We start from the raw sequence: 13,756 nt of genomic DNA, 5'->3' as shown, positions 1-13,756 counted from the left end.
TTAAAATCATTAAAAACATAACAGATCGCCGTGTATATTAACTTCACATACATATGTAAAGCTAACACGGACTGCACCCCACCGGCAGGGAAGACGGCTCTTACATACCTCCATTGCCATGTCGCCTCAGATTTATATATATCTGGTGCTATTAGGTAGCAATGCTATATAAAAGCTGAAAATTTTATAAATCAAACTTTAAATATGTAAAAGTTTTATAGGTTAAAAATATAGAGTGAGTTTAAGGTATAATACAATACATTTACTTTGAGCTTAAACTGTACTACCAGCTGAATGTTTTCGTGATGTGCGGGCCAACCTGATACCTGCGGGTTTTGGCCGACCTCGCACGTGAGTGGCGGTTGAGTGCAGGTTGAGCTCTTCTTCTGCTCTCCCTGCACACCAGCGTCAAACGCTGACTTCCAGGTTCTTCTTTTATAGACGATGTGCCTGCTTGCCCCGTCCCTTTTGTGACGTATTCAGCGGGTCTATAAAAGCAACCCGGAAGTGCGGATGCGGGCAGGCCAAAGGTTGGCGGGTGAGGGAAATCCTGACCCGTACATCACTAGAATGCATGGTTTGGTTGTGGTTTAAATGTAGTGAATTTTATAGAAGACAATATTTGTTCACAAACAGATTAGGTTTGGCAACTCCAGGGGACCTTTTTTGGTGATTTCTCCTTACATCAAGGTGACCAGAGTTGAATGGCGACAAATTGTTATCCATCAAGATCTATGACCATTACTGCACTAGAACAGTTCTGTTAGGGAGGAACTCCACGATGCGGCTGTTATAAAACGCATGGTTCGTTTTGGGTGTTCTGAAGATAACAGGAAGTGAAGGAGAAATCACAGGTAAGAACTACCGTATATACTCGCGTATAAGCCGAATTTTTCAGCCCCCAAAATATGCTGAAAAACTCTACCTCGGCTTATACTCGAGTATATACGGTACATTTATCCGACTGTCGGATGAAAGCGCAGCATTTTTTACCTGTGATTTCTCTTTCACTTCCTGTTATCTTCAGAACATCCAACACGTATGGCGACATGTCGGCTCCAACCGCATCGTGAAGTTTCTCCTTTAGGTTGCAGGAGGATGTAATTTTGTTCTACTTATTTATGAAAGAACATATATAGGTCTGTATAACACCACATTTTTCTCATGTACTTACTCTGCTCAACATCTACCTTTAGGGCATCCCTGTTTTACATAAGGGAAATGTTATACAGAATATCTATAAAGCATTTTAACTACAGTAGAACCCTCCATTTTAGGTTTTTCAGGGGACCTAAAAAATGGTGTAAAATCTAGGAAAATGTAAAATCAGGCAAATGTATTATGCATAATATATAAATGGGACCACAAAACAACTTGTAAAATGGGGGGAATCTTAAAATCGGGATGTAAAATTTAGGTTCCACTGTATAGGAAATTTACTAGCACTTATGTGGAGTTGCACGAAATGCAGATGACCGTAGCAAGCAATTGACAGTTAAATGATTAATTACTGTATATGCTTCTTACCAAAACTATTCTGCATACTCAAATTCTAAACTAAGTTACCTCAAATTTATAAGGGAGAATGAGATTGCCTTCTTTTAATCAACAGTATCTACGATTTGTATATACTATGATTTGTATATTCATAATAGGGGATTTGCTTTTTCCATATTAATGTAAGCTTAGGTAATTATCAGTGTTACCTCATTTTGTTAGGCTTGGTAAACTTATAGAAATGTAGTTTCCTAATGTGTATTTTTGCAGTCCAGCAGGTGGCAGTAAAGTTAAGGCAAATATAGCTGGCAATCTATTTTTTTTTTTTTTTTTTTGGATTAATTATTTTATCTGAACAGGTTTGGGTTAGTAATACAAGTATAGCTAGCAATATTCATCCAATTATAGTCTCTACAGCCTCTGTGTTCATGAATACCTATAATAAGCAAATCGCAGAATACGCACAAGTTGCCCTCCTTTTCACTTTAACCTAAATCCCAACACCTCTATATCAGCTCAATGTAATTGCCTACTTAAAATGCCTAAAAAAAATGTGTGCACATGATGGTTTCCTGAGATATAATATTCATTACCTAAATACTATATATGTTGCTAGACAGATTGGTTTCTGCCTATGCTAAGGGTTTTTTTTTTGTTTAACATCTTGAATCTTTCACTTATATCATATTAAAGATATTTAGAGGATAACAAGTGGAAATAGACCCAAGCAGTACAGAGGTGTATGTTCATCATTCATATCAGCAGTTTGTTCAGGGGTGGCAAGATGTAAATTAACAGTAAAAGCTCATTGACACACAGCTTCTTGGCAAATTAGGGTGGTGGCACATGCTGCTATTCGGGAAGATTAGTCGCCAGCAACAAATCACTTCTTCGGGCTACTAATCTCCCCGCCGATTAGAATGTCAATCGCTAGCAGGATGATACTTGGATCCCGTTGTTTTCTAAAGTTGCCTCTTGAGGAAACTTAGCCCGCCTTCGGAAAGCCGAAGCGATCCGAGTGCCATCCCACCGGCGATTCACATCCTAGCCGGCAGGAAGGCATTTTGGGAAGATTAGTCGTCCGAAGAAGAGGAGATTTGTCACTGGGCGACTAATCTCCCCGAATAGCAGCGTGTGCCACCACCCTTAAAGCTTAAAGTGTGTTGTCCAAAAAGATGTGATATGGTGGACAACTGTTTTTATTAGGAATGGAACAAAAGAACAGTTATCCCAGCTGGGTAGCTTTCAAAGAAGAGGAATTAAACTGAGACCAACTGTACTCCAGCCAAAGCGACCCCAATGCATATAGCTTTACCTAAATCGATTGGCTATAAAGGTGGCCATACACAGCCAGGTTAATTTTATATTATAGCTAGTGACTTACTAGGGCTTTGTAAAGTGAGAGAATGATCCTACCCTTATGTAAATGTATTCCGTTTTATTTGCCTTTGCTGCTGCTGTCTGGCATTGCTGGCTGCAGTTAATTTTAACAACCACAAGTTCTCCTAGGTCCTTATCCATTTAGAATTCACTTATCTTAAAACGATTAGGGGTATGAGTAGCCTGTCTAATTTTAAATCTCTGGTACTTAAAGGGGATGTAAACCTAGCCATCTCAGCACCCCATAGTTTTGTTTATAGAAGTTATAAATGCAAAATAATTGACTGATTCCCACCAGCATGTCAGGCATCTTGCTGTTAGCTTACATATAGAGAGAATTGTAATTTTTTCTTCATTATATTACACTGCAATCCTACATGGTGATAAAGAACAGACCTGTTGGTTTTGGAAAAGTTTTGTTGTGCAATATTGCTTTTAGAATACAACCCTGATGTTGCTGAACTATAGTTCCCACATGCCTCAGCCCTTATTATAGGTTACATTATCCTGGGATTTGTAATCCAGCAAGAACTGAGTAAAGTTTGGTTGAGCAGTGCAGAGCAGCAGGGTTTACAACCCTTTTAACCTTACATTTATTGGCAATGAATCTCATCTGGCACTGGATGCTTGTTTATCAGTATGCCCTTGCCACATGCTGTATGGATTTGGTTGTTCTGCATAAGGTTTTTCATTTTTTTGTTTTCTGTAGCTAATTTGGAATATTAATGGCTGTGTGCTAGGATCCCTGTTGTCCTACTACCCAGGCAGCAGCTAGAATAGAAGATGAATACTAGTTGGACACTATAACTATAAAATAAGCAATAACATGCCAATTTCCCTAAACAACTGTAAAATATTGGTGTTGGCAGTATACATTTTGCAGTGTGTTCTGATCCATGCCAACATTCCGAGAATTAAATACACAGCATTTTATTTTTTCTAGCACATTCATTGTAGATCCCACAAACTGCTGACCTGATATGTTATATGCAAATATAGCCTACTGGGAATTACACAGTTGAATGTCCTTTGTAGGAGAAAAATGCCTCTAGTTCAGCTGACTGCCTGTGTCTGGTTGAAAAACAATGAATTATGCACAAAATTGTCATGTTCAGATTTTACAAAGCTAAAAAGTAAATTAGAGAATATAGGAATGTAGTTCTATAAAATAGAAGATCCTAATTTCTCCAAAGAAATCTCTACTGACAGATCACTTTGTAAAGGTATATAAATATTCTACTAATGCCTTTTCCAAAGGACTTTTATTTTATGTGCAGCTTTTATAAAAAGCTATTAAGATATGTTTTGGCTTTTAGTACACCATAACTCAGACATCATCAGTATCATACGGATTTAAACAGCATATCTGTGCTGACCTGTGCCCAAAATTCGGCAACCTGCAGACTCGGCAAGACCACTGGCAACTGAATGCTGTTGTATCACAAATCTTGGTTTTATTGGTTAAAGAAAGCAAAAAGTAAATTTAATTCAATAAGATTTGTGACAATGGTATGGTGCGTGGAACATTCCTACTTGATTAGTGTTATGGTGAGGAGTATCTTCCAAAGAACAGAATGCTTTTTGTTGCGTTGTGACGAATAAGGAATAGAAAAGGGTGGTCAGCATTGAATTCCTCTTCCCTCATCATGCACATCATTGCAATTCCAGCAGAGGCAGCGGCAGCTTCTGTCCCTTCCTCATTTACTTCCACAAATGACTTGTGAATCACTTCTGATAAAAACAGATTATTTGAACCTGACATCCCAGAAAGGTCTGCACTACCTGAATTAAAAAGATCCACCATTCCCATCCCTGCTAACTGTGACTTAAGCTTGTAACTGTCTTCCAGCTTGAACTTTGGTAGATGTATGTGTACATCCGTGGGCATCATATTTTCTGTCCATTCATGGATTTTTTCTAAAGATAGCTCCTTTTCAAGCTGCAGGTAGAGCAGAAATAATACAAAGTTGTCAGAGTGTAAAGAAAAGATTGTAACAAAGTAACTATAATGTGCAAGTATTACAGCAATTCCCAATGTCAATATCGGTTCCTTTACCTAAATGGGCTTTTGTCTGTTGTGATGGAAATCTCAGTATTTATACACATGGATCAAAATGTTATTCTCACACTATCTACATGGCACAACCTTACATCTTTCATTTCATTGGGAAATGGGGTTATAATCATGTACTTAAATGGTTCTAGAACCTTATATTTTCTATATAATTGCTATTTAACTGCTTGTTGATACAGAGGAAGTCAAATTGCTTATCTGAAGCTGCTCCAATTTGCCCCATGAGGAGAAAAAAAATTTAATTCTGAATGCAATATGAACCTGAACCAATGTGGCACATGGGCCATTTATCTGTTGTGGTGATCCAAAGCTTAGGCAAGGGGAAGGCATTTTCAGGAGATTAGTTGCCCATACTATTACAGATGTACCCCAGGTGACAAATCTAATTTATCCTCTAGATCAGTGATCCCCAACCAGTAGCTCGTGAGCAACATGTTGCTCTCCAACCCCTTGGATGTTGCTCCCAGTGGCCTCAAAGTAGGTGTTTATTTTTTAATTCCAGACTTAGAGACAAGTTTTGGTTGTATAAACACCAGGTATACTGCCAAACAGAGCCTCAATGTAGGTTTACTATCCTCATAGGGGCTACCAAATGACCAATCACAGCACTTATTTGACACTCCAGGAACATTTTTCATGCTAGTGTTGCTCCTCAACTCCTTTTACTTCTGAATGTTGCTCACGGGTTCAAAAGGTTGGGGATCCCTGCTCTAGATCAACAGAATGCTAAGGAGAACAGACATGCCAAACACCGGTAGAAAACAATATGATGCATTCCACCTGTATTCTGCGCTTCCCTGAGGCACAGTGAGTAGAAATTATTTGGTTTGGGTTTACTCAGTCATGGAACACATAAAAGAGCCACAGCAAGGGAATGCACAAAGAAACACTAATGTGTAAGAGCCCTACAACGCAACTATTTGTAACTGAAGATGCAGTAATTTTTATCTCACTGTGTGCCTCATGTTGATTACAATGACCCAGCATTTGACTCCATTTGTACAAAACATTTATATTTTTCCATTAAATGAATGTTGTAACATTTTGTCTCACTGTGGTCTGTGCTGCATCATGTCCGAAGGGAAATGTTAGAACAAAGTTGATCCCATCTGTAAGCAAGTGGCATAATACATCTGTGCAGACCAACTGTATTTATAGTATATATGTGGCATCTAATGGGGGGGGGGGCAATTTATCAGATTTCCACATTTAAAATAAGACAAAGCCCTCCAAAATAATTCTTATCTGGATGTTAGTGCTGCAGTAGCTACACAATATCTAGTGTAGTAGCCTTTATACCACAACATAACTCCATAAAAACCCATTCCTGTTTTTTTAGGTGTAAATGCTATTATGGTGTAAAAATGTTACCTTTGGTGTCAACATAAAGTACAACAATTAGGGAAAATATGTTTTTTCATTACCCTGGGTATGAATAGCCAAGTGATTTGTTTGTGCTGTAGTACGATTGGATGTTTGTTTAACAAACAGTAGCTTCTGAACCTGTACTCTAAGGCCTATGGCATAGGGGTCAGATTTTGGACATTTTTCCTACTTTATGTTATGTTCGCAGGTGTTTGACACCATTCTATACAACACAGTGAACAAAATGTAGGTATGTGCAACAGGTGCACTAGAAACCCCATAAGCTGCATTGGGTACATTATGAGGCTGTTTTTCATTATAATTACTTAGTGTATAGGTCCTTCAGCTACTTTGTATTAATTGGTTCTTTAAATTCACAAATGGTTCCAGGAAGCAGCACACTTCTGTACATGTCCTTAAAGGAACAATATTCATTAATTCACTTGTTTTATTTTTATTATTATTCTCACAAATTTTGGAGAAATGTTATTTGATTTTACAAAGAGATACAAAGAAATAGATGAGAATTTGAGCACCTGCTGCAGTCCAGTGGTATCATCATTAATATTATCGGGCAATATGATAATCATGCTGAGTTCATAGTCCACGTACGGCAGCTCCAAGATGCGGCAGTTGATGTCAGGAATGTAGTTAAAGGGAAGTTTTTCCTTTTGATACATCATTTTAACTGTCTTCTGTTCCTTCTGTGTAAAATAAATAGATTCAACATTAAGAAACAGCATTTGCATACTATATTCCATATACTTGCCAATAAGATATTGCTTTACCTTATTTAACTGGAACGGCATATCTGTGGTGTGTTCAGCATTGAATTTTTTAGCCCAGTCGCCTTTAAAGTAAATGGCATTAACTAACACTAGTTTGGTGGAGCGGTCTACTGTCCCTGTAGACAACACTTCAGGAATTTTACCTACAAAACAAAAATATAATGAGATCCAGTATTTGCTGTAGTATATTGATGAGCAAAATGTGGACATGTAAAATGCTTCAAAGTATTTCGCAAAAAATTCCTGTCTATCAACATAGAGAAAATCCACAGACGGTCTTTCGCTGCAACTTTTTTTCCTGCTGCAATTTGTTGTGCCGAGTCTGTGTAGGTTTTTTCACTGCAAGGATGTAGACCTTCATATTCTATGACTATTTGCAATTCATTTTCATTTATTTTTTGCATTTTTTAAATTATTTAGCTCTCCAGTGTGGAATACCTATTTGGTTGCTAGGGTGCAATTTATACTAGAAACCAGCCCCTGGTTTGAATGAGAGACTGGAATATGAATAGTAGAGGACTATGTGACAACATAACAAAATGTTGCAAGTGTTGAGTTATTTTATATTCTCATAGTTAGATTTTTAATAGTAGGAATTGTCTTAATTCATATACTGTAGAATAGTCAGAGCTTAGAAAATACACAAGGATTTGTAGAGATGATTTAAAGCAAATATTTTTAAGGCAAAATGTGTATCCATATAGTAATCTGTCATGTACCTTTGGTTTGCTCTGAAACCCATTTGTTAATTTCTTTTCGGGCATCTTCCAACGCAGAAATAAAATCAACAGTCCCAAGGTCAGCACTGTATTGTTTTTTGACAGATGACAGAAAATTCTAAAAGCAAAGTATATTCGATATATTGTAAATTTTTAATGAATATTTGTAAAACTATGGAAAATTATGGTAATATCAGATCATTTGTTATTTCAGATAAGAAGAAAACATGAAGGCTACCTTATCCTAATCCACATTTGCACCACTAAAAGCATGACCACACAGTGTTAATTTATAACCCTACTCTCTTTAACTGGGTGTGATTGTGAGTGTCAGCCTGGGGTCGAGACAGCAGGGAGACATAACTCTATAGAAACCAAAAGACCAACTGTCATTATAGAAAATGGTTTATCACATTACTTATGTTGTAAGTCAGAGAGCACATATTGTGAAGAAACCTGCATGTGTCCTCATATGGTCACTCCTGTGACTTCCTCTAGCATGCAACTGCCGCTTGAACATTACGCAATTTGTGGCTCCTGTTACGATCATATATACTAGGTCTTAATTCTGTCATTGTGCAACCAGTAACCCATTAGAATTAACAATTCCACAATACAAGGTTTTGGGGAACAACTAAAGCAAAAAATCATATTTAAAGGCCATGAAAGCTGTGGTTCTGTGCTTCATAAACTTTTAGGTAAAAACCTGAATCTTCAGTACTAAGCTATTAGGCAGTTTTCAAATTGATTGCTTTGAGCTGTTAGACCTATTGCAAACTTGTAGGCGGAGTTACCGTAGATAACCAGGATCGCATATGTAGATAACTAGGATTTACACGTGTAAATAATAATGCTTTGTTCAGCTGGTATAAGCATCTAATCACACACTGTTCATTCAACATGCAGACTTTCCAGCACTCTCAGGATAATATTACAGCATTACCTTCTTGTAACGTTAGATTCCCTTGGGTCGCTCTCTGTTCCACTCTATCTGCTCTATCCCCACCTGCCCTCAACAAACCGACACTCTTCGTTGGCGCCCCCTTGTTATTCCAAATAGGAATTTGCACAGTAGTCATGAACCGTAACCATCAAAAGTCACTCCCTTACTAACAATTCTTCCCTAACTGGTGAAGTATCACCAGAAGGCTGCTTCCTTTGAACTCCTGGTTGGGGCCCTTGCTGCCCATGTTATCTTTGTTTTCCCTAACTTGTACATCTAGTGCACATTATTACAAATATTCTTCTACCACTGTCTACACCTGTCACCTCTTGTTAGGATTGGACTTCTCTCCTCCAGCAGGTGTTCTTTACTGGATTACACCCACCTAAAGAAAGATTCCTCCTTCATGTTTATTTCCATTTTTATATTTTATCACTCTAGCTCCGTGGTGGTGGTTTGGGTAAAAATTACACTATAATAATACAATTAACATTACACAATGCCCACATCATCATTTCCCACCACTCATATCTCCCCATACACATAGGGGCAGATTTACTAAGCTCGAGTGAATAATTTGAATGAAAAAATATTCGAATTTCGAAGTAATTTTTGGGGTACTTTGACCATCGAATTGGTCAAATTCGATCTAATCGAATGATTCTAACGATTCGAAGTAAAAATCGTTAGACAATTCGATAATCGAAGTACTGTCTCTTTAAAAAAAAAAAAAAAACGTTGACTTCATACTTCGCCACTTTAAACCTAACGAAGTCCAATGTTAGCCTATGGGGACCTTCCCCAGCACTTTTTTTTGGTTGAATAAAAATCCTTCGATCGATGGTTTAAAATCCTTCGAACAAAGTTTTTGCGCTAAAATCCTTCGAATTCGATATTCAAATTCAAAGGATTTTACTTCAAGGGTCATATTAGAGGGTTTCTTAACCCTCGAAATTCAACCCTTGATAAATCTGCCCCATGATGTATACATATATGTACACACTTAAATTCTCATACATTGCATGCTTCACATTACACAACCATTTCCCCCCTTACAAATATTGTGACTTTTATCATATTACCCCAATAGGCCCCCAAATATTTGCTTAAAGGGGTTGTTCACCTCTAAACACAATCACAATTTGAACTTTTTTGTTAACTTTTTTTTTTATTATGATCGTTTTTTAATTGTTTAACTTTTTGTTCAGCAGCTCTCCTCTGGTTGCTAGTGTCCAAACTACCCTACCAACCAAGCAGTGGTGTGAGTGAGACATTGGAATATGAATAGGAGAGGCCTGAATAAAAAAAAAAATATGTAATAAAATATAGGAATAATAATAAAATTGCAGTCTCGGAGAGCAAAAGTATATTGGCTTCTGAGGATAGTGACCCCATTTGAAAACTGTAAAAATACAAAGTTGGAAGAATCAGGCAAATATGTTCAGTAAAAAAACTATAAACATTTAAGATCACTTAAAAAGTTGCTAAGAATTGTTCCTTCTATAATGTACATAAAGTTAATTTGAAGGTGAGCTGTTTTAAATAATGGATTTTTAACTGTGGTTACAGTCGTGTTACCTGAGATTACAAATCAACCACATCTACTATAGCTATAGTTTTAGCTGGGATTTCCTTAAAGGGCTGAGTGTGAAGGAGTGATTTATTTATGTATCCAAATGTAATGTAATGAGGGACTGTGAAAATCCAGGAATATAAAAGGGCTTATGACACATGCAGTTGCCAAAAGCAATCCGCAATTAGTCTAAGGGTAGGACTTGATGACGCGATTGGAGCCGACACGTCGCAATGCGACTAAACGCGTGCGACCTGTCAGATGTTCTAAAGAAAACGGAAGTGAAGGAGAAATCACAGGTAAGAACTACATTTAGCCGACTGTCGGATGAAAACGCAGCGCTGCCTAAAGCAAAGAGGTGGGGATGATTGACAGCTGAGATATTTAAATGCATTTATAACCGGTATGGATGCTTTAATAAAAAAAATTATTCGGGTTTCATGTTTAAGTTTAAAAGGACTTTTATTATACAGCTGGGTGACAGGTCCACTTTAATCTAGGGTGATATGTCACCTGCTTGAAACAGAAGAGATTTATGTTTCTTTATTTGCATTAAACAAGTTAACAGTTTTCACTCAACTTAATAAATAGCTATTTTTGGAAAGTGTTCTGGGTTCATGTTATTGACCTATCAAGGAATGTTATCACAAAGCATAAGCCAAAAATGTAATTAGCTATTGTACATGGTTTCAGCAACTGGTGCTTGGTGATTCTCCAGACTAAACGGCAATCTTAAATAGCACAAATGTGTTGACATGCTCCCCAGAACATTTTGCGTGGGTGCATTATACATCTCACACACATGCAGAGCTGTTTTCAAACTTCAATCATTCCATCAGAACAGCTGTTCAAGTGGCTTATATCTGAGAAGTCTGGGGGAAATGTGATTTCCTTTCGAGATGGGCCAAGGTACAGAAAGGTCACACAACAGGTGTATTGCAAATAACTATCCAAAAAGCTTAGTACATCAACACAAGTTAAATCAAGTGTCCTTATGTCCTGCAGGCCACACATAAAATGGGTTAACTCCAGGGGCAGATTACATGATCATGGGCCCTGTATTGTTCTCCAGACAAGGGCCCCCCATCAGAGCTGCCATCAGGGAATATTGTTTCAGGGGCCTGGACAAATAGAGGAGCAGGACAGGGGCAGGCAGGAAGTATGGTTCAAACTGCACTCACCACCAATAAATTCTTACTTATTAAAACATTAATTAATGGAACTGTTTATATGAACTACTTATTATAGAATAACATTGGCTGTAGATATGTGGATCCATCTACTGAATTATTGGAGCTCCTACATTAACTTTTCAGAAGTGGAATAATTATTAATCTCCTCAGCAAGATTATTGGGCACCTCAATTTTGGGAACAAGTAATTTTCCATAACCATATGTTGCAGTAATAACTTGTACAACGGGGCCCATAGATTTCTGATGGCAGCCCTGCTTTCACCACCAACTTCCCTTCCAGTTTTGACTAAATCAGTGGGGAGGTTGAAACAGAAATGTACATGTTTTAGATCTCATGAGAAGGATACATGACCGCAAAACGTCAGCAGGAAAACGGAGTTCTCACCACTGAATTTCTACAGAGCACTCTGGGAGTACATGCACAAGGGAGTGCCTCAGAGTGAGTTAGTGCAGCACAAATATCACTTGCTCAAGATGCAGCATCTGATAAATAGATGCATAGACAGCAGATTTTTGGCCATGACCACTTTAAAAGACATTAAATTGTGGCTGATTAGTCAGTTTATTTTAATAAATGCACCATTTTCTGAAGCAAGGAATAGTTCCAACAGCTGCAAAATGCTGTCAGTGAGTGCTTGGTCAGAGATAGGCGGTTACTAGCAGTTGGCACATAATGGCAGTAGCCAGGGACGTAACTACAGCCCTATGGGCCATGTTCTTTGCTCAACAAAGGGCTGACACTTTTCCATTAAAGCCTGTAATAGAAGCAGTGCTGGAATGGAAAGATCTGGCTAAATCCATGAATGTTGAAAATATGTTTACATATGGCAAATGTTTGCCATATGTAAACAAGGTGTTTCATCCAGGGAAAATCCCTCAGGAACAAATTTTTAGCCTCAAAGTGTCAGACCTAAATAAAATGGAGAATCATCTAAAGCAGTGCTGTTTAACTTCTGTGGTACTGAGGGCTGGAAGTTTTCTGGCCTTCGTGGTCTAAGGCTGATAATGGAAGCCAGTGTATAGCACTGCCCTTTTTAAACCACACCTACTTTAAACAACACCCATGTTATCACAAAAACTTGTATGACCAAATTCACTTTAATGGTGGTAGCTCACCAGAAAACCAAATGGTTGGTGCTCACTGCAGGGGCATCACCCATATGTGAAAAGGTTCATTAAGTCTGTGTATAACACATCACCCCCAGAACATGATTGTGTGCCCTAAGGTGCCCCTAACAACAATTTCCAAATGCTAACAAACCTCTACCAGGCTCACATCCCACAGAGAGCAAAGGGCAGGCAGAGTAGGGCACACACAGGGAGCACAGGACAGGCAGTTTATGGCACACACAGGGAGCATAGGGCAAGCAGAGTATGGCACATACAGGGAACATAGGGCAGGCAGAGTATGGCACACACAGGGAGCATGGGGCAGGCAGAGTATGGCACACACAAGGAGCCTAGGGAAGGCAGAGTATGGCACACACACAGGGAGCATAGGGAAGGCAGAATACAGCAGGAGACAGGGAAACCTATCAAGACCACTCTAAGATGAACAGTTCATGTTCACTGTGCTACATACAGTGACACATTGATGGTGCCCCTCCATCATTTTGTATGAGGTGTGAACCAGAGGAACCAGACCCCTTGGTCAGGGGGGGGCCAGGACTGCAGGGTCTGTTTATAGCGTTCAAATCCCCCTCCCCACCACTTTCTACGGCCTATGTGCCAGGGCACTCCGTCAATTTTTATGGCGGGGGGGTGGTGTGCTCTAGGGGTAGATATGAGTAGTACTCAATAGTAATACACCCGTGACTGCCACTCCTTCACTTACATTGAGTAGCAGAAACAATAGTTTATCTGAAAGCAGTTTCATTGTAAAGTTTTGGCTCTTTCTGAAAGCTCGGAATCAATTACATGAGATGGCTGCCTACACAAATATTATAACTAAAAAAAAAAATTGAGGACCCATGAGGTTCGAAACATGTAGTGCTATGCATCTTTAAATATACAACACAGAAGTAACTACACTTCGAATGGTTAAGTGAAATTGGTGCACCCCACCACTGTTGGATGGAGCACTTGACACTATTTAACTCCAGTGGCATCTAATTACTTATGAATGTTCCATCCTAAAGTGCTGGCTCTTTCTGAAAGTACATGACCAGACAAAATGACCTGAGATGGCTGCCTACACACCAATAATACAACTAAAAAAAATAC

The 13,756-nt window shown here is 38.5% G+C and overlaps 1 protein-coding gene across 3 annotated transcripts in view; it reads right to left on the bottom strand.

The window, feature by feature from the left end:
• Window positions 1-4,309: 4,309 nt before the first annotated feature.
• Window positions 4,310-13,756, bottom strand: part of serpinb1.L (serpin family B member 1 L homeolog) — a 28,633-nt gene continuing 19,186 nt past the window's right edge. For 2 of the 3 annotated variants that reach the window (XM_018266688.2, XM_018266690.2), the window contains 4 exons: window positions 7,824-7,941; window positions 7,105-7,247; window positions 6,853-7,020; window positions 4,310-4,816 (listed from right to left, as the gene is read on the bottom strand). In XM_018266688.2, the coding sequence (XP_018122177.1) occupies window positions 4,421-4,816; window positions 6,853-7,020; window positions 7,105-7,247; window positions 7,824-7,941 (825 nt within the window). In that variant the 3' untranslated portion in view covers window positions 4,310-4,420. 3 annotated transcript variants of the gene reach the window in all.

Source organism: Xenopus laevis, chromosome 6L (assembly GCF_017654675.1).
Source record: "Xenopus laevis strain J_2021 chromosome 6L, Xenopus_laevis_v10.1, whole genome shotgun sequence".
Classification (NCBI taxonomy): Eukaryota; Metazoa; Chordata; class Amphibia; order Anura; family Pipidae; genus Xenopus; species Xenopus laevis.
This window is presented reverse-complemented; position numbering and strand designations above follow the sequence as displayed.